Source organism: Aspergillus luchuensis, chromosome 5 (assembly GCF_016861625.1).
Source record: "Aspergillus luchuensis IFO 4308 DNA, chromosome 5, nearly complete sequence".
NCBI lineage: Eukaryota > Fungi > Ascomycota > Eurotiomycetes > Eurotiales > Aspergillaceae > Aspergillus > Aspergillus luchuensis.
Genome location: NC_054853.1, coordinates 120,683 through 146,869, shown reverse-complemented (window position 1 = coordinate 146,869; position 26,187 = coordinate 120,683). Strand labels below are relative to the sequence as shown.

At 33.3% G+C, this 26,187-nt stretch overlaps 6 protein-coding genes across 6 annotated transcripts; 3 read left to right on the top strand and 3 right to left on the bottom strand.

The window, feature by feature from the left end:
* Positions 1 to 274: 274 nt before the first annotated feature.
* On the top strand, positions 275 to 2,042 carry AKAW2_50041A (Zn(II)2Cys6 transcription factor domain-containing protein; the record flags this gene model as incomplete). Its single annotated transcript, XM_041689815.1, has 4 exons — positions 275 to 334; positions 392 to 913; positions 962 to 1,132; positions 1,194 to 2,042. The coding sequence occupies 4 exons, from the start codon at positions 275 to 277 to the stop codon at positions 2,040 to 2,042; spliced, it is 1,602 nt and encodes a 533-aa protein (XP_041543462.1).
* A 12,488-nt stretch (positions 2,043 to 14,530) lies between these two features.
* AKAW2_50040S (uncharacterized protein) lies at positions 14,531 to 15,696 on the bottom strand (the record flags this gene model as incomplete). Its single annotated transcript, XM_041689814.1, has 4 exons — positions 14,531 to 14,652; positions 14,788 to 15,232; positions 15,316 to 15,437; positions 15,513 to 15,696. 4 exons carry the CDS (start codon positions 15,694 to 15,696, stop codon positions 14,531 to 14,533), a joined length of 873 nt encoding a protein of 290 aa, XP_041543461.1.
* A 1,093-nt stretch (positions 15,697 to 16,789) lies between these two features.
* On the bottom strand, positions 16,790 to 17,423 carry AKAW2_50039S (uncharacterized protein; the record flags this gene model as incomplete). Its single annotated transcript, XM_041689813.1, has 2 exons — positions 16,790 to 17,055; positions 17,102 to 17,423. 2 exons carry the CDS (start codon positions 17,421 to 17,423, stop codon positions 16,790 to 16,792), a joined length of 588 nt encoding a protein of 195 aa, XP_041543460.1.
* Positions 17,424 to 18,516: 1,093 nt separating this feature from the next.
* AKAW2_50038S (uncharacterized protein) lies at positions 18,517 to 20,247 on the bottom strand (the record flags this gene model as incomplete). Its single annotated transcript, XM_041689811.1, has 1 exon — positions 18,517 to 20,247. The coding sequence occupies one exon, from the start codon at positions 20,245 to 20,247 to the stop codon at positions 18,517 to 18,519; it is 1,731 nt and encodes a 576-aa protein (XP_041543459.1).
* Positions 20,248 to 22,244: 1,997 nt separating this feature from the next.
* On the top strand, positions 22,245 to 23,645 carry AKAW2_50037A (uncharacterized protein; the record flags this gene model as incomplete). The annotated part of the gene is made up of 1 exon (XM_041689810.1): positions 22,245 to 23,645. One exon carries the CDS (start codon positions 22,245 to 22,247, stop codon positions 23,643 to 23,645), a length of 1,401 nt encoding a protein of 466 aa, XP_041543458.1.
* Positions 23,646 to 25,271: 1,626 nt separating this feature from the next.
* On the top strand, positions 25,272 to 25,808 carry AKAW2_50036A (uncharacterized protein; the record flags this gene model as incomplete). Its single annotated transcript, XM_041689809.1, has 1 exon — positions 25,272 to 25,808. The coding sequence occupies one exon, from the start codon at positions 25,272 to 25,274 to the stop codon at positions 25,806 to 25,808; it is 537 nt and encodes a 178-aa protein (XP_041543457.1).
* Between the last annotated feature and the right edge of the window lie 379 nt (positions 25,809 to 26,187).

The following is a 26,187-nucleotide window of genomic DNA, read 5'->3' as shown; positions in this document are numbered from 1 at the left end:
TCATTCATACAAATCATCGGGAGAAAAGAGTCACATGACACTACAGCCTTGCGCTGCAGGGTCAGGCTGACAGCCTGTGTTGGGGCGGGTCCGAAATTGCGTCCCGTCTCATGGGATGAGGAGTTTGGATTGGCCAAACCGCCCCTAGTCCAAGGTCTACTGCGGGGTTGAAAGGCGCACGTCCTCCACTCCTGCTTCCAAAACAATGGGGCTTTCTGCGCAAGTCTGAATCCCTCGCTGTATCCCTCTGGCCCACTCACTCGCCTAAGGAAAAATGGTCGGCGTGCCCGGTCAATATGGTGGGTGTGCGACATGTCGCAGGAGGAAAAAAGGCGTACGTTGAACTCCGAGCTGTGACTTTCTCATGCTGATAGCCCCGTCTGGGAAACAGTGCGACAGGAAGACCCCTTTTTGTACCCAGTGCGTTCAAGCTAGGCTCGTATGCGAGGGCTACTCTCGCAACTATTCGGTCTGGGTCAACTCGACAGACGGCGAGAATCGCAAGTACACCAAGTGTACCGGCCGCGTACAATCTTGTAGACGCGGGGCTCCAGAAATCACCCTGCACGAGTCGCTGGCGAGAAGTACCAGAGAGGTTACTTACGTGGGTCTTTATCTGGCAGCGTTCTTACCAAATGGTCGCCTCTTCACCAAGGAGGCCGCGCAAATATCCTCTGCGGGGTGGCTAAGACACCTTGACAAATTATGTCGGTCTGAGAAAACTCTGCGCTTCATTACCCTTGCTCACGGGCTGTCAATGCTGGCTACGAGAGACAACGACAGCCAGCTGAAGTTCAAGGGCATCCAGGCACACAGCATAGCGCTGCAGGAAATGCGCACAGCCCTGCGGGATCCACAAAGGGCCTCGGGAGATGGGATCTTGGCCGCTATTCGGCTGTTCCGCTTTTATGAGGTAAGTTGTGCTTCCTGTGAAGACTGTCTGTTCACTAATTCTTGCCAGATTCTCTATGGCGCCGAGTCCCGTGGTTCGGACAAAGAAAACCCTACCCTTCAGATCAAGGGGTACTACGCCCATACTGACGGTGAAATGGCCTTGTTCATGAACAGGGGCTGGCAGAAGGATTGGAGCGAAGCTGGAATGTACTTACTCGTAAGCGGCCGGATTGTGTCAGTAAGTTTCCCACCATCGGATTCCGGTAACGGACCGTCCATATTCATCGGTATATGTGTAGTTCATTCTAGGCGTCGGACGAAGAAAGCGTTCGCCCTTCAGCGACAACAACTGGATGTCAGCACCCTGGAAATACAGAACAAAGTCCCTACTTGATGGTCTGACTGACATTCTGGTTCAAGTTCCGGGTTTACTGGAAGAGCTGGATACCATTAGAGCATCTCCCATTGCGGAGCGTAGTCTACGTGGCTGGGAAAACTTGCTTGGCGAATGTATCCGCATCGAGCAAATGTTACTTGCCTGGAAGGAAACCATGGGAGACAAGCTGCAGACCTTTGATTACTCTCAATCGGGGAATCCCCCCAAGATGCCACAGGTGGACAGGGACTTTGCATTGTTGCACATGAGCTGTCTCTATTGGAGCTGCTGTATCCTCCTATACACGACAATCCATATGGCTGCGAATGAGGCGCATCAGGGTCCAAGCTTCACATACTTCTTAACAATTCCCTTTTCTTCTCCAGGATGCCCCAACTACCGCAATGAGCGGAACCCGACTTTGCACGCCCACAGGATAATTTACACCATACCTTTATCACATGGGCCTTATGCCGGAGGCTATGGAGCACTGTGTTCAACGTTTCCGCTAGGCATGGCGCTCCGTTATCTCGCGGTGGCTCATCTTTTCCCGCACGAGGGTGGTGACACCCAAGGCGTGCACAAACTCTCACAAGAACTAGTTTCACAACCGTTCATGAAGGCGTATACCGCACGTTTTGTTGGTCATCTACACAAGGTCGACGTACCAGGGCAATCTCTACAAGACATAGCTGGATGGTATGGGGTAGAACTGAGGATGAGGAGATGGTGGTTTGGCCCTATGCTTGACCACAACCTCGGTGCTATATAGAGAAGTACGGTGGAGCCGCCAATAAGCCGAGCCATTAGTGGGGCGTTGGTGGTAGTATCATGGCTAGAGGATTTGGACCAGCACTTCGACAAGATCTGCGCGAGACACCTGCAGGATCAAACCCTATCATACAGCTCAGCAGCACAAGGCCAATAAAGTTGTAGACGTATATTGCCTTTTGTGAATGGCGGTGGTCACGTGACCTGAGGCCACCTCATCATTCTCCCTCTGGCTCCATGTTTCTTCCTCTGGTCATGTATCTCGAGCCACTTATTTCTAATAACTGATAAGTTATGAGCCTGGAAGCTTAATAAAATCAACTAGATATATTAAAATTTTATTAAAATTTATTAATTTTTATTAATTTCTATTAAGAATTACTAAATCTAAATTAATTTTAATTAATTAGATAACTACCCAATATTAAGACATATTTGGAATAAATTAAAGATTTTTAAACTAATTTAAGCTAATAAAAATAATATAAAAATAATCTTAATCAGGAATAATCTATTACTGTTAATAAATATATATATATTATTTATTATCCAGGACTAAATACACTAGAATAGAAGATATTTAATTATAATATTATTTAATATTTTACCAGATCTTCAAGATTACCTGACAGGAAAAGAAGACTTTAAAGTCTAGTAATTTAAAATATATAATAAATTATAAATTCTATACTGTACACTCATGATTAATATATTAATATTTTAATTAATAATTATAAATCTAAACTATTAGTTATAGGAAGACTGGAGTATTTTTATCTTTTTTTAATTAATTAATTAAATTTTATAAAATATTTTAATAAAGCTCTGAAGCAAAAATGTAAAGAACTATTATATAAATAAAATATTTAATAAAATATTAAAAATAATTCTAGATAAAGAATTTAATAAATATAAGATAATAGTATTTAAACTGTATAAAATATAATATATTCAGTATTTAAATATTTTCTAATATATTAATAATTTCAGAGAAACTTTTAATCTTATTTAATAATTACTTTATAACTATCTAGTATATTTTATAATAATTATATTACTTATAAATATATATACTGATATATTAGAATAATATAACATAATTAAGAAATAACTGGATAGTTATAATAATAATATATTTACTGATATTTAATTCTATAACTTATGTATTAAAATCTTTGAAAAAACTGAGACAGTAACTAAAACAGATAATATCTTTATAAATATAATATTAAATTTACTAAGTAATATATAAGAGGATAATTATAAATCAAATAATTAAAATTAAAATAATAAATTAATTAATATTTTTAAAGATTATAAACACTGGCCTTCTACAGAGATTAATCAGAATAAATAAGTTAGATAATAACTTATATTCTTGTTTGTATATATAGAGAGACTCTGTTCTTATTATATATAATATTTATATAATATCTTAATATATATATATTTAATACTAGTTAAATAATAGAAAAAATAGTACCTATAATTAAAAATCTTTATTTATTAATATAATTAACAGGCGAACTAAATCTAGATTATAATTATATTAAATTTTTTAATAATTAAAATAAATAATTAATCTTCCTATTTAGAGTTATCTGCTTAATCAAATATTATTATTAATTATAATAATATTTTCTAATTCTCTAGTATAGTAATAAATATATCTGGATTAATTATAAAGTCTGAATAGTTATAAAATACTAGAGTTAGTTAATATATAATTCTAGATCTTATATAATTTATTAATTATTGAGATTTCTGTTTTAATAAGAGATTATATAAATATAAAATCTTTTATATTAGACAGGAGCAGGCCACTGGAGTTAGAATAATACTAATTAAAATAAATATTAGATATAATTAAGTTATAATAATCAGAAATTAAATATATTATAATCTAGATATACAGTTTAGTATCCTGAGCTAGGATTAAATTAAAAAAATATATAAATATTAATTATACCTAGACTAGATAATCTAAGAGATTATTATATATAAGATTATTATCTACTTTAATATAAAATATAATATTTTTTTTATTAAAATTATTAGAGATATAGGCATTCAAGCTATAATAGTTAAAATAAATTTATATTTATTATATAAATAATTAGAATATACAGAAACTCCTAGACTAAAAATAATAATTATAATATATGAAATGATTCAGACAGAAAAATTCTTAAGTTTTAATTATAATATATATTTTTAAACTAAGTTAAAATACTAAATCTCTTATATTTTAATTATTATCTTAGCTGATCTCATGAATTTATAAATTTTAAATTTATAAATTATAAAATTAATAAGCTATAGTAGATATTTTTATATATTAATTATAATTAATTTTATAATCTAGTAATTAGAAGTCAGATTCCTCTGACTAAAATCTGATATAATATAAAATCTTATTAACTTTAATAGATAATATAAGAATGTGATAGAATATAATATATAAAATTAAAAAATTAATAAAAGCAGAAAGTTTTAAAACTTTAAAAAATAGACTAAATAGGAAGATATTTAAATTATTATTATTTTATCTTATACTCCAGAAGCTAATGGTATTTTTAAATAATATAATAACTATATTAATTAAACAGCCTGTGCTATGATTATAAATACTAATTTATTATATAAATTCTAATTATTTATAATAAAAATTATAAATATAATAATTAACTAATTTTCTCATGCTAATAACTCAAGCGGGAAATCTCTAATTTAAAAATAATATAAATATTATAAAATCTCTAATCTAAAACTCTCTTTTAATTATCTATAAGTATATAGATGCTGTATCTATATTTATATATTATAAATTAACTAGATATAGTCTATGAAGATAATAAATTATATAAATATTAGATATTTAGTTAAATATAAAAATAATTATAACTATATTTTTAAAGTCTGGATTCCAGAGAGTAACTAAATCTATTATTCTTAGAATATAAAATTTATTAAATTAAGAATATATAAAAATAATAAAAATAAATTAGATTAAGCTATTTTTATAGAAAATACTCTAAAGCCTATACAGTCTATAGAGAGTGGAACCTATTATTATTATTTATTTATATAATAAAATAAATAAAAAATTATTAAACTATAAATTTTATTTATAATTCTAATTCTAAAAATCTTAACTTTATAGGCTCTACCAGCCATGCCAGTAGTACTAGAATTACTAATATAGAATTAAGTATAAATCTTATCTTTAATATTAAGAATACCAGCTGCTTCCCGGGTGCCCTGAGTATAATTATCTAAAAAATATAAACTAATAACTATATAAAAGTATATTAAATAGAAAGACTAGTCTCTAATTGTTGGAAGGCCAGGGTGGCACTAAGCCTAAAGGGGAAGGCAGTCTAGTACCACTAGGCCTAAAAGAGGTATTGACTCTCCCAAAACGGAAGGAAGTGGGTCTGGTAATATAAAATATGATTATATAATCTTTATATAATCAAGTCAAGTAATACTAGTCCCAAATAGAAAACTAAATATCAGAATAATAAAGATAATTATAATTAATAAACTAGTCAAAGAAAAGCAAACCATCTTCCTAAATAAAAAATAAGTAGATCCTAAGATAAGAAGTAAATTAAAATGACTTGACTTACTTAGAAAGAATTAACTAGAAATAAAAAAATCTTCTTTATATTTAATTTACTGATGATCTAGATCATGAGTAAATTATTAATATTTAATTATTAAATAAAAAAAGTAGAGTCAAAAACAGGGTATATAATAATAAATAATTAGAATAATAATTATAATATTAAAAAATATAAGAATTTATATATAAATAAATCTTGCCCATATTTTTTCTTTTAAACTAGAAATTCTATATAATTTATATGGAGAATACAGCTGATCTAGATTTTTCTAGATTTATTAATATTTAATAATTTAATAAGAATTAAATTAATAATAAGATAAATTTACTAGCTAATATACTTTTCCAGGTTTACATTTATACAAAACTGTTAATTTAGTTAGTTTATATTATTTAATTCTATTTAAATCAAATGTTTGATATTTTTCATATTTAGATATTAAATGAATTTTTAGAATTTTTAATTAATAAATTATTTAGTAAGTCTATCAGCTAGTATCTAATTAGTTAGAACTTACTTTATTTTGATTTTATTTATATTAATTTATTATTTTAACTAATTTTTATGAATATTAACATATTTAAGTTTTAAATGATAAGATAAATTGCTGTTTATCAAAATTTATATTATTTATATATTATTATAAATAATGTAAACTAGTTGTTCAGAATTAAATTTAATAATTTTAAAAATTTAGATCTACTAGAGAAATTGCTTACTAGCTTAAATAAAAGATAGAAATTCAGCTTTTATAATAAATAATATTACTGTTTTCTACTTTTAAAATATCTAGTTAATTAGTTTATTAAAAAGTTTACTTATATAAGTTTCTGAGCTTATTTTATTTATATTATCTATAAATACTGTATTACTGACTATTTAAAAAATTAGATTTATTTATTTATTTTATAATATTTAATTATTTAAATATTTAATACAAAGACATCTTGATCCATAAAGATAAGAAATTATATAATTTATAATATTTTAATATTTTAGAAATGGGTCCAATAGGTATTTACTTAATATTTATATTATTTTTATAATATCTGGTCTTAATATTATAACTGCATATAATAAAAAACTGATTTTTTACTGATATAATTTAATTTAATAAGAATTTTCATGAATATTTACTTTGTTTGTTTATTTTTGAATATTTATAATATATAGTATTTTTAGTGGTTTTTGCTTAATTATATTAAATTAATAATTAATTTTTTTAATATAAGCTGTTTAAAATATCTATAATTTTCAATATTTACAGTCCTGAAAAATATTAATATTCAAGAATTTTATTGTGTTATCTATTTTCTTTATATTATATATATAAATCAGTTCATTTTTGAAATTTTCAAATATTTTTTAATTTTTTTAATGAAAAATAATGATTATATTATTAATAAAAATAATTAATATTAAATAATTATTTATAAAGACACAGGGATCTTTATTTACTGGTTGTAATTCTAGCTTAATTAAGATTTCTTTTATTATTTACTACTAGAGTAAAGGTAATTTCTATAATTTATATAAAATTTTAAGTAATTTAAGTATTTTTCTCTTAGCAGTAAAACCAGGAGAGAATAATATATAAATTTCTTTATATAATTAGCTATTCAGGAAGGCATTTACTATATTTAATTAATATATTTCAAGATTAAATACTGTAATTAATATAAATATTATTTTTAAAATTCTAGATTCTAGGATTAGAGCCCTAGTTTCTTTTTAAAAAAATATTAATTATAGATCTCCCTGTACATAAATACAGGCTTTAAATTTTGATAAATTTATATTTTTATTAAATTTATATATAAAGATCTATTTTAATAAAAGAATTTATTAATTTTTAATTTTTTCTGCTGGAATAGGAATTTATATTTATATTATTTATAATTATTAATATTCAATTTTTACAGCTTCAGTGAATTGATGTTGAAATAAATATTTTTATAATTCTCTCTAATTAACTAGAGAAGATGGAAGGTCATATTTTTATAATTTTAATATTTTATATATAATTTTAGTTAAAAATACTTGTAAAAATAATAAAATTTATTTAGTTTATTTTATTTGATTTATTTATATTAAAAAATTATAGGCTTGTTTTGATAATCCAGAATTAGATAATTCTGAGTAATTTTACTTTCCAATAATTTAGTCATATGATTTATGAAATTTTAATAAAAAATCTATATTATTAATAAAAATAATAAATAGAGTTAGTAGTGGAGTTAATAATTAATTATCTAGAATTTAATTAGTTTAATTAGTTTAATCAGTTTGATTATTTTCATTATTTTTATTACTTTTATTATTTTCATTATTTTTATCATTAAAAATTCTTGAATTATTTTCTTCTATAGAAAATTGGTTTGTTTCAGGAATTCTTAAATTTTTATTAATAAATTTAATAATTTCATTTAATTCTTCTTGATTTAGGGCTTTAGAAGGATTTATTCTTAAATCTTTTTTATAGAATTTACTAATTTTTACAGGTAAATAACTATATAGTAAATTTTTATTAAAAATATAATCTCTTGCTTAAATTATCTTTTATTTAATAAAAATCTATATTCTCTATATATTAAAGGTAGTATAGCTAATAAGATAATTAATTAGAATTCTTAAATTTAGCTTATTAAGGCAGGGCAGCTTAGTAATTTTTATATAAACTTTTATATTATACTACTTTAAATTAGTTAAATTAAGCTTTTTATATAAAAAGATGGGTAGGTCTTCAAGATATTTATTTAATTTATTATATAAGATTTCCCAGTTGTTTACTTTGTTTAATATTTTATTTAATATATATATTACTGCTTCAGCTACTTCAGGCTATAAAAAGTAAGATAATTCTGAATTAATTATTAAAATATATATTTTAAATATAATTAGAGCTTTTATTTTTTTTATAAATATATTTTACTCAGGTTGATCCTCAGGACTCTAAATAACTTAAAATCTTAATCTTTTATAAAATATAAAATAATTAAATAAATTAGAGTTATTATCTGAATGAAAATAACAAGGATTTACTTTAAATTATATTTATATAAATTATATTATTTATTTTAATAATTAATATATATTTGATTTATTTGCAAGTATTTGTCTGAGGTAATATTTAATAAATAGATTATAGATATAATTTATATATTATTTATTTTTAATTTCTGGAGGCATGTATATAAGATTCTAATATTAATAATTCAATAATATTTAGCTTATTTATATTAATCTGTAAGATATTTATTTATTTATATTTACTATATGGCAGGTCTTATAAAGATTAAATTTACCTGTTTTAAATAAGGCATTCAAGTGAATATTTATAGATAATTTTTTAATATTTTTAATAATTTTTTCATCAGAATGGCCTATTTATTAATATTATAAAAAAATAGATTCTTTTAATTAAATTAGATTTATATTATTTATATAATTTAATATAAATTTACATAGTTTATCATTATAATTTTAATTAATTTGATAACTTTGGTTAATTTAATGATTTTAATTATATAAATAATTATTTTCATGATTTTCTTTATGATTTTGATTATTTAAATCATCAATTTTTGTATTAATTTTTGAATGAAATATTTAGTAATTTTACTTATTTTATTATATTTATTTCTATTTTATTAATAAAATACTATTTTATTTATTAATTTTGTATATTTGACAGTTTTTATATATTTTAAGAATATTTCTATATAAATTCAGATAAATATTACCTTTCTTAACCCTGCCAGCAGAGATTATATTTAAATAAAAATAAGATATATAAACCATATTTTTTAATTTAAATTTAATTAGTTTATTTCTAATACAAAGAGTAGATTTAATATAAACAGTTTTAAATTTATGTATTTTTATATCTGTATTATTAATTAAAACAGTAGTTTTATTATTTGTAAGTATATAATCAGTGAATTATTATAGATTATTATAAATATATATATCAGATCCTGTATTAAAAATCCAGATATTTTTTATATTTACTTTATTTATTTAGTTTATAAAGATTTATAAAATTATAAAACTAAATAAATTATCAGAATTTTTATTAAAATTATTATTTTTATTAATTTTTTTACTTTGCTTTTTCAAATACATATTAAAATTTATTATTTTTATATATTTTTTTGAATTTTTCAATAATTTCTGCATCTGGTTTCTAATATTTAGATTATTTTATTTTATTTATATAGAGATATTTATTAAAAAAATAAATTTTATCATTTAATTCTAATTCACAAGGACATTTTGGTTTGTTTGCTAATTTTAAATAATTTACTAAATTTATTAAATTTACTGAGTAATCTGAATCAGATTAATTTTTAAGAATTATATTTACTATTTTTAATTGAAATTTTGATTTTATTTAATAGTTTTAATAGAATTCTCTGGTTCTATAAATCATCTTATAAAAATTAGGAACTTACTCAGAATTTTTATTTAATTCAGTAATTTTTTTAAACTATATTATTAAAAATGTTGGTAAAAGCATTGAAATTAACTTTAAAAAATTATATTATATATATAATAATTATTAAATCTTTGATATTTATATCTATTTATATTTTATATATAAATTTTCTTATATAGAGATATAAGTCTTTAAGCTAGAGTAAAATAAGATTTATAATAAATAATATTTTCTGATTAATTCATGTTTTCTTGCTTCCGTAATAGGAGCTAGTTTGTTTTATAAAATTTATAAAATTTTGTATATACTGTTTATATTTAAAACTAACTATTTATAAAAGTAAGACAGTGAATTATATATAATTAATAATATAACTAATAAGCTAGTAGAAATTTTATAATATTCTTTAAAAAATATTTTATAATCTTATATATAATCACAATAAATTTCATATTCTTTTATTAATAAATCAAGTAATATTTATACTATTTACTTGATTTATTATATTTTTAATCTATTTAATTATTTTAGTATATTTAGCTGGTTTAGTTGATTAGGATTAATATATTTCTATATTTACTTTAATTTAGTAAGAATTTTTATATTTTTAATCTATACCAGCTAATTATGTGAGGTAATTAATTAATTAATAAACTTACTTAATTTTATTATTTTAATTAATAATTGATATAAACTAGTTAAATTTATCAGAAATATTAAATATAATTAAATAGGTCTTTTTATAGAGATATATTAGACTTATAACTGTTAGAAGACTAGGATAATATTAAGTTTAAAGAAGAAAATAATCTAGTACTACTAAGCTTAAAAAAGATATTAACTCTTCTAAAGCAGAAGAAAGTGGGTCTGGTAATATAAAATATAATTATATAATTCTTATATAATTAAATTAAATCATACTAGTCCTAAATAAGAAACTAGATATTAGAATAATAAAAATAATTATAATTAATAAATTAGTTAAAGAGAAGCAAACTACCTTCTTAAATAAGAAATAAGTAAATCCCAAGATAAGAAGTGAATTAAAATAGCTTAACTTACTTAGAAAAAGTTAACTAGAAATAAAAAAATCTTATTTATATTTAATTCACTGATAATCTAGATTATAAATAAATTATTAATATTTAATTATTAAATAAAGAAAGTAGAATCAAAAGCAGGATATATAATAATAAATAATTAAAATAATAATTATAATATCAAGAAACATGAGAATTCATGTATAAATAAATCTGGTCTATATTTTTTTTCTAGACTAGAAACTCTATATAATTTATATGGAAAATACAGCTAATCTGGATTTTTCTAGATTTATTGACATTTGATAATTCAATAAGAATTGAATTAGTAATAAGATAGGTTTACCAGCCGACACTAATTATTACTGTATATCTTTTACTATAATAGGATTAACCAGAGATTTTAATATCTTTATTAAATATTTTAAATAATTTTATAAAAATAAACAGCCCTGAATTAATAAATATTGATTATCCTGAATCTATAATAATTATATTTTTAAATAAATTATTAAGACTGGCTAGAATATTTATTTAATTTTATCTACTTCTAGTACTACAGGCTCTGTATAAATAAAACTAATATTTCTAACTAATACTACTAAGATTTAGCTAATTTTTATATTTAGTACTAGAGTCCCTGTGGAAATAAAAAAAATAAAATTATTTATTTAATAAATAAATTATTATTTTATCTAGCAGAGGTCTGGAATATTTTAGATAATAATTTATAATATCTAATTCTCTGTATATTCTAATATTCTAAGTAATTTTATTAATATATATAGAGAATTAAGTCCTGAGCCAAGTTTCTATATTTTTTATAATAAACTAGAAACTAATATATAATAAATCCCAGGATCTCCCTAAAGATATATAATAATATATTTTATTATAAATAATAAAAGAAGTCTTTCTAAAATAATATAAAAATAATTAAATATATCTAGCTATTAAACCAGGACTAAGAGTTATTAATATTATAATTTCTTTATTTTATAAAATAATAATAATATTATTTTATATAAATCTTTAATATAAGATTATAGCTACAGAGATCCAGAACCTGCTTAATATAAAAATTTATAAAATGGTTTTTTTTTTATAAAATAATAAAAGATCTATATACTTTCTAGTAAATAAATTTATATTCTAAAAGAGAATACTAATAACTATATTATTTATTTTAAAATATAATAAATTATATATAGAAATTGCTAGAAGCTAGAAAAGGATTTTAATATAATATATATTTTAATTATTTCTGAATTATTAATTAAAATAATATTAATTATAATAGTTATCTACAAGCTAGAATAAGAGTAAATTAATATTATAATTATTTTTTTATATAATATAATTAATAATTATAAAATTTATATATACTAATCCACAGGTTTTAAACAGAATTTAGATTATATTTATTTTCTTTAACAGATATTCAGATATTATACAGCTTATATCAGGCAGGCTATCTCTGGAATAAGAAATTTAATTAATAATTTTAAAAAATAAAACTTAAATTAATTATAAAAAATCTGTATATCTATCTCTACAGATTTATAATTATTATTATTTATATTAATAATTTTATCATTGCTGACCAGATTACTGTAGAAATTAATAATATCTATAATAATATATCTTAGTATTTCAAGATTAAGTATCTAGAATTTCCAGTATATTTCTTAAATAATATATTAACTAGAAATTAATAAATTAAAATAATAATTTTTAATTAGTATTTTTATACAGAGGACCTGCTAGTTTTATATTAAATAAATAAATCTTTATCTTAATATATATTAATAAACTCTAATTATTAGAACCATTATCTAAAGGATCTGAGTTTTGATTAAAAAAATATTAAATATTATATATAATTATTAGATTAATTAAATTAATTAAATATATAGATATAGCTAGATATAATATATATTATTTTTTATCTTTAGTATTAAAATTATATATTTTTATTATTTAATATTATAGCAGTAAAGAATCTCTTATACTATTTAGTAAATAACTACTTTAATCTGATACTTGTTTTAAATTATTAAATAATATTAAAAATTTATATTAATATTATCTTTTAGAATTATATAAATAAAAAATTTATAGAATTTTATATAATTTTTTATACAGGTTCTCCAGTATCCTGGAATAATAAAAAATAAATAATTATTATAAATTTATTAACTTTAGCAGAGTATATTATATTTAATAAAATTATTAAAAAGACTTCTTAAATTAAGAAGTTTATATAAGTACTTAATCTTATTATTCTAAATATAATTCTAGTTTTTACTAACTTAACTAATATATTATTACTTATAAAGAATCTAATCTTTGCCTCAAATAATTAATAAATTAATAATTATTTACTGTTTATTAAAGATTGCTATAAAAAAGACTTATTAAAATTTATATATATAGATAGTACAGAGAATCTTATAAATAGACTGACTAAACCTCTTAATATTATTAATTATCAGGAATTCTGCTGTATGATCTGTTTTATTAAATAAATTTAAAAATAAGATATATATTATAGCTTACTACTTAGATAGTTAAAATAATATCATGATACCTCAGGATCTTATGCCCAGGGAGATATATAAATAACAGTAGTTATATAACCTGAGGCCATCTCATTATTCTCCCTCTGGCTCCATGTTTCTTTCTCTGGTCATGTATCTTGAGCCACTTGTTCCCAGTAGCTGATACCTTTCACACTTTGACTTAGTCATTTGATAGTCACCCTAATAAACCCTAATAAACCTAAGGTATAAACCCCTATTCGCCAAGTCTGGCCCTCACCCACAATGATACTCGATCGAGTATCATCTTGCAATGGAGTGTGGCTCAGCCTACAATATGACAAGCCTTCTTGTACCTCTAGGGCAGCAAAGATAGACATTGACAGAACGCGTCTGGATTCCCATTTAAGGCGTTTTAACTTTTTGTAGCGGGCATACATCAAATGCTGCGATTAATTTGTCAATGTGCTACCCTACCCCTATCGAGGTGAGCGAGATGCAAGACACATACGCCCCCATCTTGCCATGGCCACTCGAGGGCAGTATACATACGCATCTACATGCCCCAGACGTATATATTGCCTTTTACAGTTTGGCTTAGTTCTTAACTTAGAAATAATTCACTGACCAAGCCTAGCCTCCACAGCTCTTTCCAACCCCACGGCCCAGGGATTGGGTACAAGCGCAAAGCAGACCTGTTATATATATATAAGTCTCTGCGACAATTAAAAGCTGAAGCTTCCTTCTCCGCACAACGGTATTCTGAGATTCCTTCATTTGAATCCGATACATATCTTCATACCTCGTCGAGCCCGTTAAGTAAAATATCCAGAAGCTAAGGTCTACACCTCCACTACTTTCTGGCTCTCCGACCAGGTAAGCTTCTCTTCCCTCAGCGCAGATTTCACCCAGTAAGTCGTGATGACTGCCCAGACACCTGCCCAAATCCATGGGACAGTCCACCCTATCCGAAGAAAACAATAAGAATTATGTTAGCCTTCACTCTCGGTATAAGAGAAATCTCAGGATATGGGCCTTAAAGTGGGGTACATAACGACAGGAATAGAAACGAAATTGAAAGGTCCAATCATGAACTTACCCAACCCAAACGCAAAGGTCTGACTGCCAACCGATGCAAGTATACATATCAAAACAATGCCCATAAAAAGCCCACCAAATCCCCAGAACCAATTGAGATCCTCAATTAGTCGTTGAAACCGTAAGCTGGCTGCATACCTTTCCATTAGGGCGAGACGGTATATCCCGCCTCGACCCCCGTCCACCGCAACGACATCTTCGATGATCACTAAGATACCTGGACGAAATTCTGCACCTGCAGGCATAGAAGACACTGCGAATGGTTGCCGTATGCGAAGCTTTGCCAGAATTCCGACAATGACGAGTGTGAGGCCAACTTGCACGAGCAGAATAGACGGTGGCAAAGCTGTCATTCGTACACTAGGAGGATCTTCCGTCAAGCCAACCACAATAATGATTGTGACGAGCACAAACCCCAGAAGATAGTTCCAGTGGAAGAAATCGAACTGTATGATGAAAAGGAATAAGAGTGTGTTAGCAGCGTCTAGGCTATCAATTCTCAGAAGTAAACTGGAAGTTTATAGCATACATTCCAGCGACTTTCAGATGTGCGGGGTCGGCAATTCGATGTCGATTTGAATAGTCGCCACGTTCGTATGCCCAAGGAGTATAAGGTCGATGCCCCTAGGATTGCGCTCGATACGCTGAGAGCTGATGTTTTGATGCATTAGTATCAGTCACAAGGTAAGAGCAAGATGAGCTTGGAAACATGGGTGGGATACAGACAAATCTTGAGGGATAAATCCGCCCCCCAGTGTAAACTTGGATAGAGCACCAATGGTGCTATACAGGACGTGAGGAGAATAATCCCCCATTGCAAGAGAATATGTAATTTATGCTCGCGAAGGTCAAGAGGCAAGGGAGGGGGGCCATGGTTCCCAGCAAGCTGATAGCTGCCTTGCTCAACCATGGTATACTATTCACTTTGGCTTGAGATCACGTCACCAAGAATTGGATGTTGGAAGAAAGGAGGGACTGGAGAATCAAGGAGTGGCGTTCGGGTTTAGTCTTATATGCGGCCAATGTTGTACCTACAGCTAGCATACATTTCTATTTCGATGTACAAATTATTTAAGAACACAATTCGCCTCTCAGCCTTGCCGGACAACCTTGAATGTGTAACCCATTCCAGCTGAACTGCTCAGCCTCGGATTATTAGGATTTGAAAAACATTCGGCTCGGATAAACCATACTTGATTGGGGTACAATCTGCGCATCAAACCCACGAAGCTGTAATATTGACAGCTCAGCTTCGGTTGTCCTATTCGTCCTTACATACCTACACTTTGAAATGTCGAAAACTACCAGTAAGGCTGATCGCTTCTTAACGAGCCAGACAGACCTGTGGGGTTGTTGGGGATGCAAGGTCTTCTATTCCCCATCACCTGCAAGCTATTCCCAATCGGGTATCAACGTGCGCTTAGCGCATGACCGATCGACATGAAAGCGCGGGCCCGACCTGCAAGTTTTAAGGTTTGATTAGGAATGAGGGTCCAAGGGGCCAGTTTGGTTAGCGCTGTCAAGCCTCGTAGTAGCCCATTACTTCGACTTGTGACAAGCAGCCTGTTGAAAATCCTCGAAAGATTGATTCTGGTCAATCAACAATCCACTATGATTCAGTGCTCCCAAAACTTTTCAACTGCCATCCAAATATAACAGAGCAGGATTGGTTGCTGTGCTTGAGGAGGCCGTAATGTTGTCTACGCCTCACAACCAGCAGTCATAGGCTTCGTTAAGCGCGCTTCATACGAAGATCTACCACAAGATTAATGGAGCAATACTCAACAGTCTTAGTACTAGAAACCAAAACATTATACTATGCCTGAAGTTATATCTTAGGTTACAATGTAGGCCGTCTTACATCCTAGATACATTATACGGCTCTTATGTTCTCATTGGGTTTGCCAAGTGGCTTGCAGTAGAAATTTAATTACTCCTGTTCTACCACTCCATCGCATAATTACTTCACAGTCTAAATACAAATTTGGTTCGCCTTTCCGTCACTAATCATTGTTCTTCTCATCGAAGCAGACACATAAACCAGCGACCAATGCCATATCTACACCAGGCGCCACAATCACATTATACGTGTCCTGGCCAAAGAAAATATGACGGGCGGTAAAACGCTTCCTGGAAATGCGAGCGACTGCTTCTCCAGTACTTTCATTAACAATATGGGCAGCACGATCATTCCAATTTCCTGTCATTACCAAGACCACTTGCTTGCCGTATCGGTCAGTACAGGCGGCAGTGGCTTTCGACCCGATAACTGTAGCGGTCAGTTATACAGTAGGAGTGTACCTGGTGGTGCTTACATTTGTGACTGCTCCTGACCTCGCATATCTTGTTACCATCGGGATCCTCCAACACATAGGTTGTATGAACGTGCATATGCTCCTTGCGAATATCAAATAGATGGTTGCGATCCATGTCTTCGACTTTCTTACGTCCGGAAACTGACAACAAAGTACCAGTAACTTTCAGAATTGGCACTCCATCCCCAAGCCTGATATCGAAACTATCTCCAGAAAGAGAGAGCACCTTCTCCTTCAAGACTAGGACCTGTGGCCCCGTTGCAATGAATTGCTCAAACAACGCGACAGACTGGGACACCGGATGCAGATACGGTTGAGACATGATAAATATCAGGCTTGTTTAAATGACACAGGGAGAATGATGAAGGATAAGTTTAAACACAGCGACGAACTTATATTAGTATTTACTGCTAGCCTTGCAGCATATGCAAGGCTGTTTTAGACTTGGCATCTCCTCCTGGGTCCGGGAAACTAACCCGATCTAGTCTCATCCTGCGATTAGTACATCTCTGGACACGCGCTAGTCGCTACAGCCACACTATCCAGGCGGTAATCCCATATTTACCTTCTAGTAGTCCCTTATCCCATGTCATGCGACCGGCATAATTCGTTTTTCGTTAAGGTATCTAAACCTGAATGTCCCTGAACTATAGCACTGAAATCTCATTCTTCCATGCTTTCCACATAGAGCGGCTAATAGCCAGGCCAGATCAGACTAATGGTAGTTCTTATATATCTGTCTGTTAGAAACAGGCAGGCGACCCCTGCGAGTAGCTGTAAGCCCCAGAGCAGGATCTCAAACGCAGGGGGTTCACAAAATATTCCGACGAATCCAAATTTAGCACTCCTGATACTGAACGAATCCCATCCCGTGGATATTTGTAACATTAAGCTATACCTGCTATCATAAGTCAATATCCGTGAAAGTAGAGTATCAAGATATTTAGTTTCCGTATCTATATTCTATATTGTAAGGATCGGGATCCTACGAGGCTTACTCCCACTGTATGTGTACCTAGGTATATAATGTGTTAGTCTAGTGAACTAGTCTTATTCAGTACTACTAAACGAAAAGACTTCATATGAGAAAAGAAAGAAAATGGTATAGACGAATCTACTGATTGGTAAAGACAATAGATGAGGTTAGATACAGAGGGAGAAAGAGAGAGATATATATAATTACACTGTATAATCTCGATTTGGCAAGGCGTCAATTCGGCTGGTGGCCTTTAAACAAGACTGAAGACTGAAGACAATATGGTGTGCCTGGTCAGAATGTATGTTGAGATCAAGCGCTAAGGATATGAAATAAGCCAGTCACTTCATGTACAATGCCCGTGGAAGTATGATATATGTGTTAGAGTACATACCGCCGGGAAAAGAAAATTAGACTGAAAGCGGTCTCACACATCTTACTAATATACAGGCAGATCAAACGCATCCAGATCCCACTCCCATGTCTTTAGAGACTTCTGATCATACTCACATTCCATTCTAGTCCCATTCTCATACCACATCGGCCGCAGGGGCCACGCGCAGATTTCCTGGGTCTCTCCTTCGAATACGCCACTCAAAACGGTGCCATTTAACCTCACTGGCACAACACCTTGCTCCACCCACTCAATTAAGGTTTGGAGGGAGGTCTGCGGGAATGGTCCGTTTGGCTGTAGATCATTGTTCATGCAGTGCGAGGCTCCTGGGACAAGGAATAAGCGGTACCACTGGCCCAAGGCCTCGTGGCTCGCATTGTACCCAAGAGTAGGATACATTGTCCTACGTACAGAATCGTAGTAATGCACCGAGGAAGCTGTTGGGATACTCCCATCCTGCTCGCCATGATAATGAAGCACCTTGCCACCCGCTTCGTGGAAGGGCGTCAGATCCGGCCACGTGGTGTGCAGGGAATCCTCATACATTTGCCAGCCATGCTGCACCCATTCTTTTAACGTCCCGTAGGTGACGTTCTCAAGTGTGGGGAGGTTATCAATGTCCAGAAGCTGCAGAAACTTGGTAACAAATTCTCCACCCATGGAGTTGATGTCCAAGCCCCAATTTCCTGAAGTTGTGTTGTACGTCGCTTGAGCATCCCAGAAAAGTGCCCCAGGCTGGTAGGATAGATACACCTGCTTGCCATCATCATCTGTCATTCCGTCAAGGATTTTCTCGAATACCTCGACTGCCTGGGCCGAGATGGTCGAGTTTTGCACTGGGACGTCCCCATCCGCGGCACAGTAATACCCCTTGCCAATCGTTTCGGTGAGGTTGAATTGCATCTTACAGAGATCAGAGCGTGACACCACCCCGTCCATACGCCCGTCCATCCCATCGCAGGCAGTGATCGTTTCGTTGACAATGGCCTCAATCTCACATTGAGAGGGGTAGTACCCGAGCGTCTTCTCAACAACATTCGCCCAGAGGTGCATCGTCATTTGGAAAGAGTACCGGATGGCCGGGGCACCAATTACTGCACCATCAAACTGGTCACCGTAGCGCTGAACCTGGCTCCATCCTTCGCGGCCGCCCTCAGAGCAGCTCTGATAGTAACTGTAGAGCTTTTGGTCTTCCTCGTTGACTGTCATATTAAAGAAATTGCGTGTGAAGCGCTTTCCGATCGTAGCGAGCTCGTGGTGGGCTTCATAGCCGAACATATATAGGTTCTGCCAGTCCAACGTGCCGTTGGCTAGGAGGAGGATCTCATCAACACCAACATCAAACCCTCCAAACCCTCCATCTGTTGAGCCAGAAACAGCTCCATACATCACACCTCCGGGGAGCTGCTGTGTGCCTTGGTTAACATAATAGTCTGCTCCGCCGGTGGAGAGGTAGCGATTGGCAAATTTGTCCGGTGAGGGCAACCAGAAGCGCATCTGGACGGTGTCATCCCGGCCATTGTGGGAGTAGGCCAAGGTGACGTTGCAATAGTCGATCGTGGTGGCGGGGTATACCGCAGAGCCGCTAGTAGAGACGTTGTAGACAGGGTTAGCGGAGAGGTTGGTGTGGCTAATAGTGATCCCAGGATAAACATTATCGACGGGCAACTTAGATCGAACGTATGCAGGGGTGCAAACATCATCGAGAGTGGTGGAAGTGGTGACGGCCTGGACCAGTGTCGCCCCAAGGATGATGACTAGTGGCAGACACCCCATTTCAGATGGGATAACAAGGATGTGTGGAATATAATGATGAGAAGTGACCGAAGTAATGATGCAGGCTATGCTAATACGAAGCAGGGCATGGACTGGCTTTACCAGATTAAGCCAGGCTGTACTAGTAGTATCACCGCGATTCGTATAGCCCCCTGACTTCAACGCTCTTTATCAGAGGTGGAAATCTGGTACTTTATATAGTACATGCTTTGGCATTTGCATCGGCATCTCGGGCCCAAGTTTACCTGTTTCATGTCTCCTTAATTATCGATATATTGTTGACACGCGTTGCTCCATCTGAAAGTGCTTGTTACGTAGGCATATAGTTTTAGAATGTGGCCTGACGATCCAGGTGCAACGGGGGCTTTTCATGTGGAGAAAGCTTTCCCGCATTTCCCTACTTGGGGGGTTCTTTGCGAGAAGCCGGGTGGGCCTCGGCATTAACCTGGATGTAGGCCCGACAAAACGAACACCGTCCCGCCTGCAGCATCCCCCCTGTGCGATAGAACAAATCATCAATTAGACAAGACATACAGTATTCTGAATTATAATAAGATTATTAGTGATATCCTTATGGGTGTCATCACCGGCAGTACAAGCAGCTGCCTTTCTAAACACCTCGAAATAACTCCACGGGCCCGTAAACTTGCTCGACAGGTTGCGATTGAGAGCAGAAATTGTGACAAAACTATTTTCGTAAAGGCAGATCAAAGACTCATAATTAAAGCTGAGTATACCAGCCCTTCCGCGTGTCACATTACCACATGCGATACCAGTTTATGCACAGCTAAAGTACGTACCTCGCATGTCGCTTTGTCCTTTTGATTAGCCTGCCCACGATGTGCTCATTATCTGGATCATTCTAAAGCTCGGTTTCACTGCCTCTAGATCTGCTTTCTCCGGACAGAGCTCCTGTTTATCCCCTTCCAGATCATACCTTTTCATGACCAAGTCTATCTGGCCTCGTAGACTAAGTTCGTTTGCTTGTTTACTATCCAGACACTCATGTCGACTATAATGGGCAGCTGAATAAAGAAAGAGAGGAAATCAATGACTCGAAAAGGCGGGGTGAAGCTTGTCCGACCCTATTCAGGATAAGAATATAGTTCAGCAGCATGGCTAACTATCATGAACTTGAGTATATAACAATTGATTATGGCTATTACTAATCTGTGAGATTTCTACTTTCATTGTCTGGTCCATTCATGAGATCTTGAACCATATCTCTTGTGCTTGATTATTTGTTTTTGATCTATGACATCTACTCTTATAATACCAACTGTTACTGAGTTCCTAACTTTTTTTCTTTTCTTTTTTCTAAGAAAAAGAGGGGAGGGTAATTTATAAGTTATATACTCTTTTTTATCTTCGACTACCGTGGGGTATGCTATCCTTTCCCGCCATAGTAGGAAATAGAAGGTATTATTACATGTTTATACTCGTATCTATATATGTTTTGGATTTCTTTTGTTTATTCCAGCTGGACCGTGATAAACTTATCAGTAATTGTGACTATATTTAATAACCGATTCTAGCGAACTATAAGCTAGTAAGGACGAATAAAGAGCATTTTGGTCATGATAACATCTTGTTCTCTTTTCTTGTTACTTCATGTTACGGATTACAAATTTACAATATATTCTTTGATAGATTACTACCTTTGATACCCTGTAGATACTTCCTCAATGTTCGTTTTCGATGCACATACTAATTTCTAAAATGTACATCTTAGCTTTAGGATATTTTGATAATGTTTTTATGATAGGATATGTACGATAATAGTGAATTCTTGTGAATGCTACCCGGGAAAGGATGATACAGGTAGTACGGTAATTACGCTGCTGGAAGTTCTGGTTAGCGTGCCCAGATCAAAATATTTCCTGACTCAAAAATCGACCCCAGCTTAACTGCCACAAACTGTCTAGCTTGATTAACGACTCCATACTTCTCAAAATATTCCACGCTTCAGGAATCCGCACATAGATACACTAAGCAATATGCTCTCCAAATTACCAGGAGAATTACTGCTCTCAATAACAAGCTTCCTCAATAGCCACACGGACACTCTGCGGCTCGCATCCTGTTGCCGTGCCTTCTACCCCTTTCTCTTACCCGAAGTCTTCACGTCGCTCGACTTGATAGAGCACCGCAATGGCCACTTGAGTCATTTAGTACACACACTCGCATCCAAGCCCTCATTAGCACACGAAGTGCGCACTTTGCGTATTGACTGTGGCTGGCGACCGACTTCCGGCGTGCGATACGAACAGGACGTTATTCTTGAAGTTCTGTCGGCGGCCCTGGGATCCGATGACAACGACAAGATAGCCACTTGGGCCCGAGAGCTGATGAATCGAGAAAGAAACGACGCATGGACTGTTCTGCTTCTGGCTCTCCTGCCCAATCTCGAGGATCTGGTCCTGCAGGTTTGTGATTTCTCCAACTACACACTTGAGTGGCTGGCCGGCATCGCCCAGAACGGAACATCAAGCCGTATTCTGTCTAGATTGAGAATCCTCAGAGTGGACTGCTCCGATGTAGATGGTGGCCTCAGCTCAGCGCATTTTCTTCCAATCCTTCGACTTCCCTCGTTACGGAGCTTCTACGGCCATATGGTATGTGACGGTGGTAGCTCTGATGAGGAATATGCCGAGGATCAGGATTTTGATGCTGCGAGCTACATTCCGGACAATGTGGGCTACTCGAATGTGACTCATATCCAACTTCTGTCCAGCTGTTCTCGACGCGGGTTTGCAGACCTCATCGGTGCACCCAAAGCCCTCGAATCTTTCATTTTTGAGCATACGCAGAACCCGAATTACGCAGATGATGAAAATATGTACGCGTCACGATATTACCACCCATTGCGCAGACATTGGGCGACATTGCAGAGATTAACCATAACCCACGAGAGTACCAACCTTTATGATTGTTACCAGAGTCACGAGTATGATTACATCGGTTCGTTCGCGGGATTTAGTGTACTAAAAGAACTCCGCCTGCAGGTGACTCAGATACTAGACTGGGACGGCCTAGACACAACATCCAAAAATACACCGAATAATATACTGCCTCTATCGCTGGAACGCCTCATTATTGATGGCCTGGAGAGAGAGCATTTAACTGCACTTGCCATAGCTTTTGAAGACCTGCTTTCAGGAGGAAAGTACCGCTGTCCAAGCTTGACTTATCTTGAAGTTAAAGGAAACTGGATGCATGTCCATCAGTCAACAGAGGAGTCCAACACCAAGCCTCGGCCTATACCTGCTATGTCTGAGGAGTTTGCGGAGTTTAAGATCAGACTCGAGTTGTCATGTTCGGCTGTGGAGATCAAGTTTAACTTGCGTGATTTACATGTTGAAGATATAATCGAGAAAAACCGTTTGTATGTCCTTTGATGAGTTATTTGGTCAGGGGGATCTCTTACCAACCTGAGGATTATATGTAGCCTACGTCCTTCATCATCTAGTACATATCATGAATGCTCCGAGTGACTCATATCGGGCAAAAGAACATGGGTTCGGTCCTTATCTTTCGTTATGAGCCTGAAACCATTGCTACAGCACTGAGATACAAGACAAGGAACAATAAGCTTGTACCTTACTGGCAAAACATTTATCACCTTCTGTAGGTGCCCTTGAGCAAATGGACCTGTGCTTCATCTGCAAAGAGTTTTGCTGTTCCTTTTCTGGAACTGGAAGACTTATTTAAGTATAATATCTGCCGGGTTTCTTTATTTCTTGTATTATTGAATCTTGGAAACAAGTAATCACAGAAGCACTATCCATAAGCCATCAAAAACCACGAATCCACCAATAAGTTCTTCCAAATATTCACCTTATACTCAACAACAACCTGAGCCGTCCGCTGGATATTCCCTTTCGTCCCTGATCCCCAAATGTGTTTTCACGGAGTTTACAGGCGGGCCGGTATCTAAGAAACCCTGCAGTTTTCTGGTAATTGTTTCCGGAAGATAGAACACCTAATTTTTTGGTTAACTTAAATATCCTTCATAGCCAAGTTCACTTGGTTAATTCATAATCTTGCAACTACAATAAATTATCTTTTCATAATATAAGCATAATCTTGAGTCTGCCATACACATTATAACAGACGGGTTAGAAGAACGAGAAGAGATGTAGCTTCTTTGAATCAGTTTTATCATAATAGAGCTTAGTCTATAGCATTTTTCCTTGATCTGATAGAGATAATATATTTTGGATAGATTCCATAACAAGGCCTTTTCCTGTTAATTGAAATACAATGAATTTATCTTATGAGCAAAAGATGAAGTGGCACTTTGATAATATATTGGTTATACTCTGACGTAGTGCAAATGCCCAATGGCCCGGGCCGCGCATAAATTTTGTCATTGCCCTTCCGAGGATTACGGGGGGGATCCATGAGTATTTCGAGAAAGAACGACGCCCAGATCTGACCTCGTTTCGCTAGCCGATGAATAGCCACTTCGTGTTGTGGACCCGCTGTGGGGCTACGATGCGACTTAGGGAGGTTGACCCAAGTCTCAGGAATCGGAAAGTGGGCCATTGTACTTGCCTGATGGACATGAGGATTCTTCTTTCTATGCCTCCGTATATATCCTATTATAATAACGGCTGGGCCAGAGTTTTCTCTACTCAAAGCGTGAACTCAGGTGCTCTTTTCGCATATTGATATAGAAGCTTTCACACTTCCGTTGCCGGCACATCCTACGATTTATGTTCACGATGGCTTCTCAGAACTGGCGCTCTGGTAAATGAGTTGCAATCGTCGGAGGAGGTCCGGGATCAATTTCGGCCGGCCTTGCCTTCATTCAGCGCGGCTATGATGTGCGCATATTTGAGCGACAACCAAAATGTAAAGCCATAGGCGGCGCTGTTCTTCTGTCTACTCCCGTCCTGGCGATCCTCCGATCCTACGGCTTGAGCCTCGACAAAGTTGGCTCATACACAGTCACCTACTTCAAAAACAAGTCCAGAACGGTCCGCGTCAAGCTACCGTTTAATCCTGCTGTCGAGCAGCGGATGGGTATCAAAGGCTGGCATTACAGGGTGCTTCGTTCCTCCAACTTCAAAAAGATGCTCGCCCTTGTCCCCGATGGTGTAATCACCGCGGTCCATGAGTTTATATATTATACTGAGACTGAAAATGATATCGAACTCCACTTTGAGAACGGATACCAACGTAAGGTCGATATCCTCGTCGGTGCAGATGGTAATCGATCAAAGGTTTCACAACAGGCTTTTGGCGACCCTCACCTATTTCACACCGGAATTCGTCTTTGGCTCGCCTGGTGCGATTACATTCCCGATATCCCTCCCAATTATGGTGTTGTCTCTCATGACTACCAGCACCAAACCAGCTTTTTTCCAATGCTGCATGTGGGGAAGTCCAGGTTTGAGTGGTGGGTAGTCGAGCCGTCTTGGGAGGGGAAGCCTGTCCCGGAAGACCCAAAGGCATATCTTATGGAAATATTAGAAGACTGGGCACAGCCAATGCCTCGTTCTCTAGTGGCCACTAACTTTGACAGGCAGATTTATTGCTGGGAAATCTATAATTGATCTTCTACGAAAAAATGGTCTACAGGACGGGTGGTATGTGTTGGGGATGCTGTACACCCAGTGTTATCTTATGCCGCGTACGGTATGGGAATGGCGATAGAAGACGGGTACTTCCTTGCCAGAGCGCTGGATGGGGTAGACTTACGTGACCTGCGGAGAGTCAAAGCTGGGTTTGAGATTTACGAAGAACAACGAGTTGACTATGTTAATCACAACATGGACTTTGCTTGTTTCCTTGGCAAGGTGTTTCACGCGGTGCCGTGACCTCTCGCTCAAATTTGTGATTTGATCTTCGACCACACCCCGATTCTGAGGAGATTCCTTGGGGATGGCTACCTGAAGAAGGCCGAGCAGGAGACACTTAACCTGAAGGAGCTTC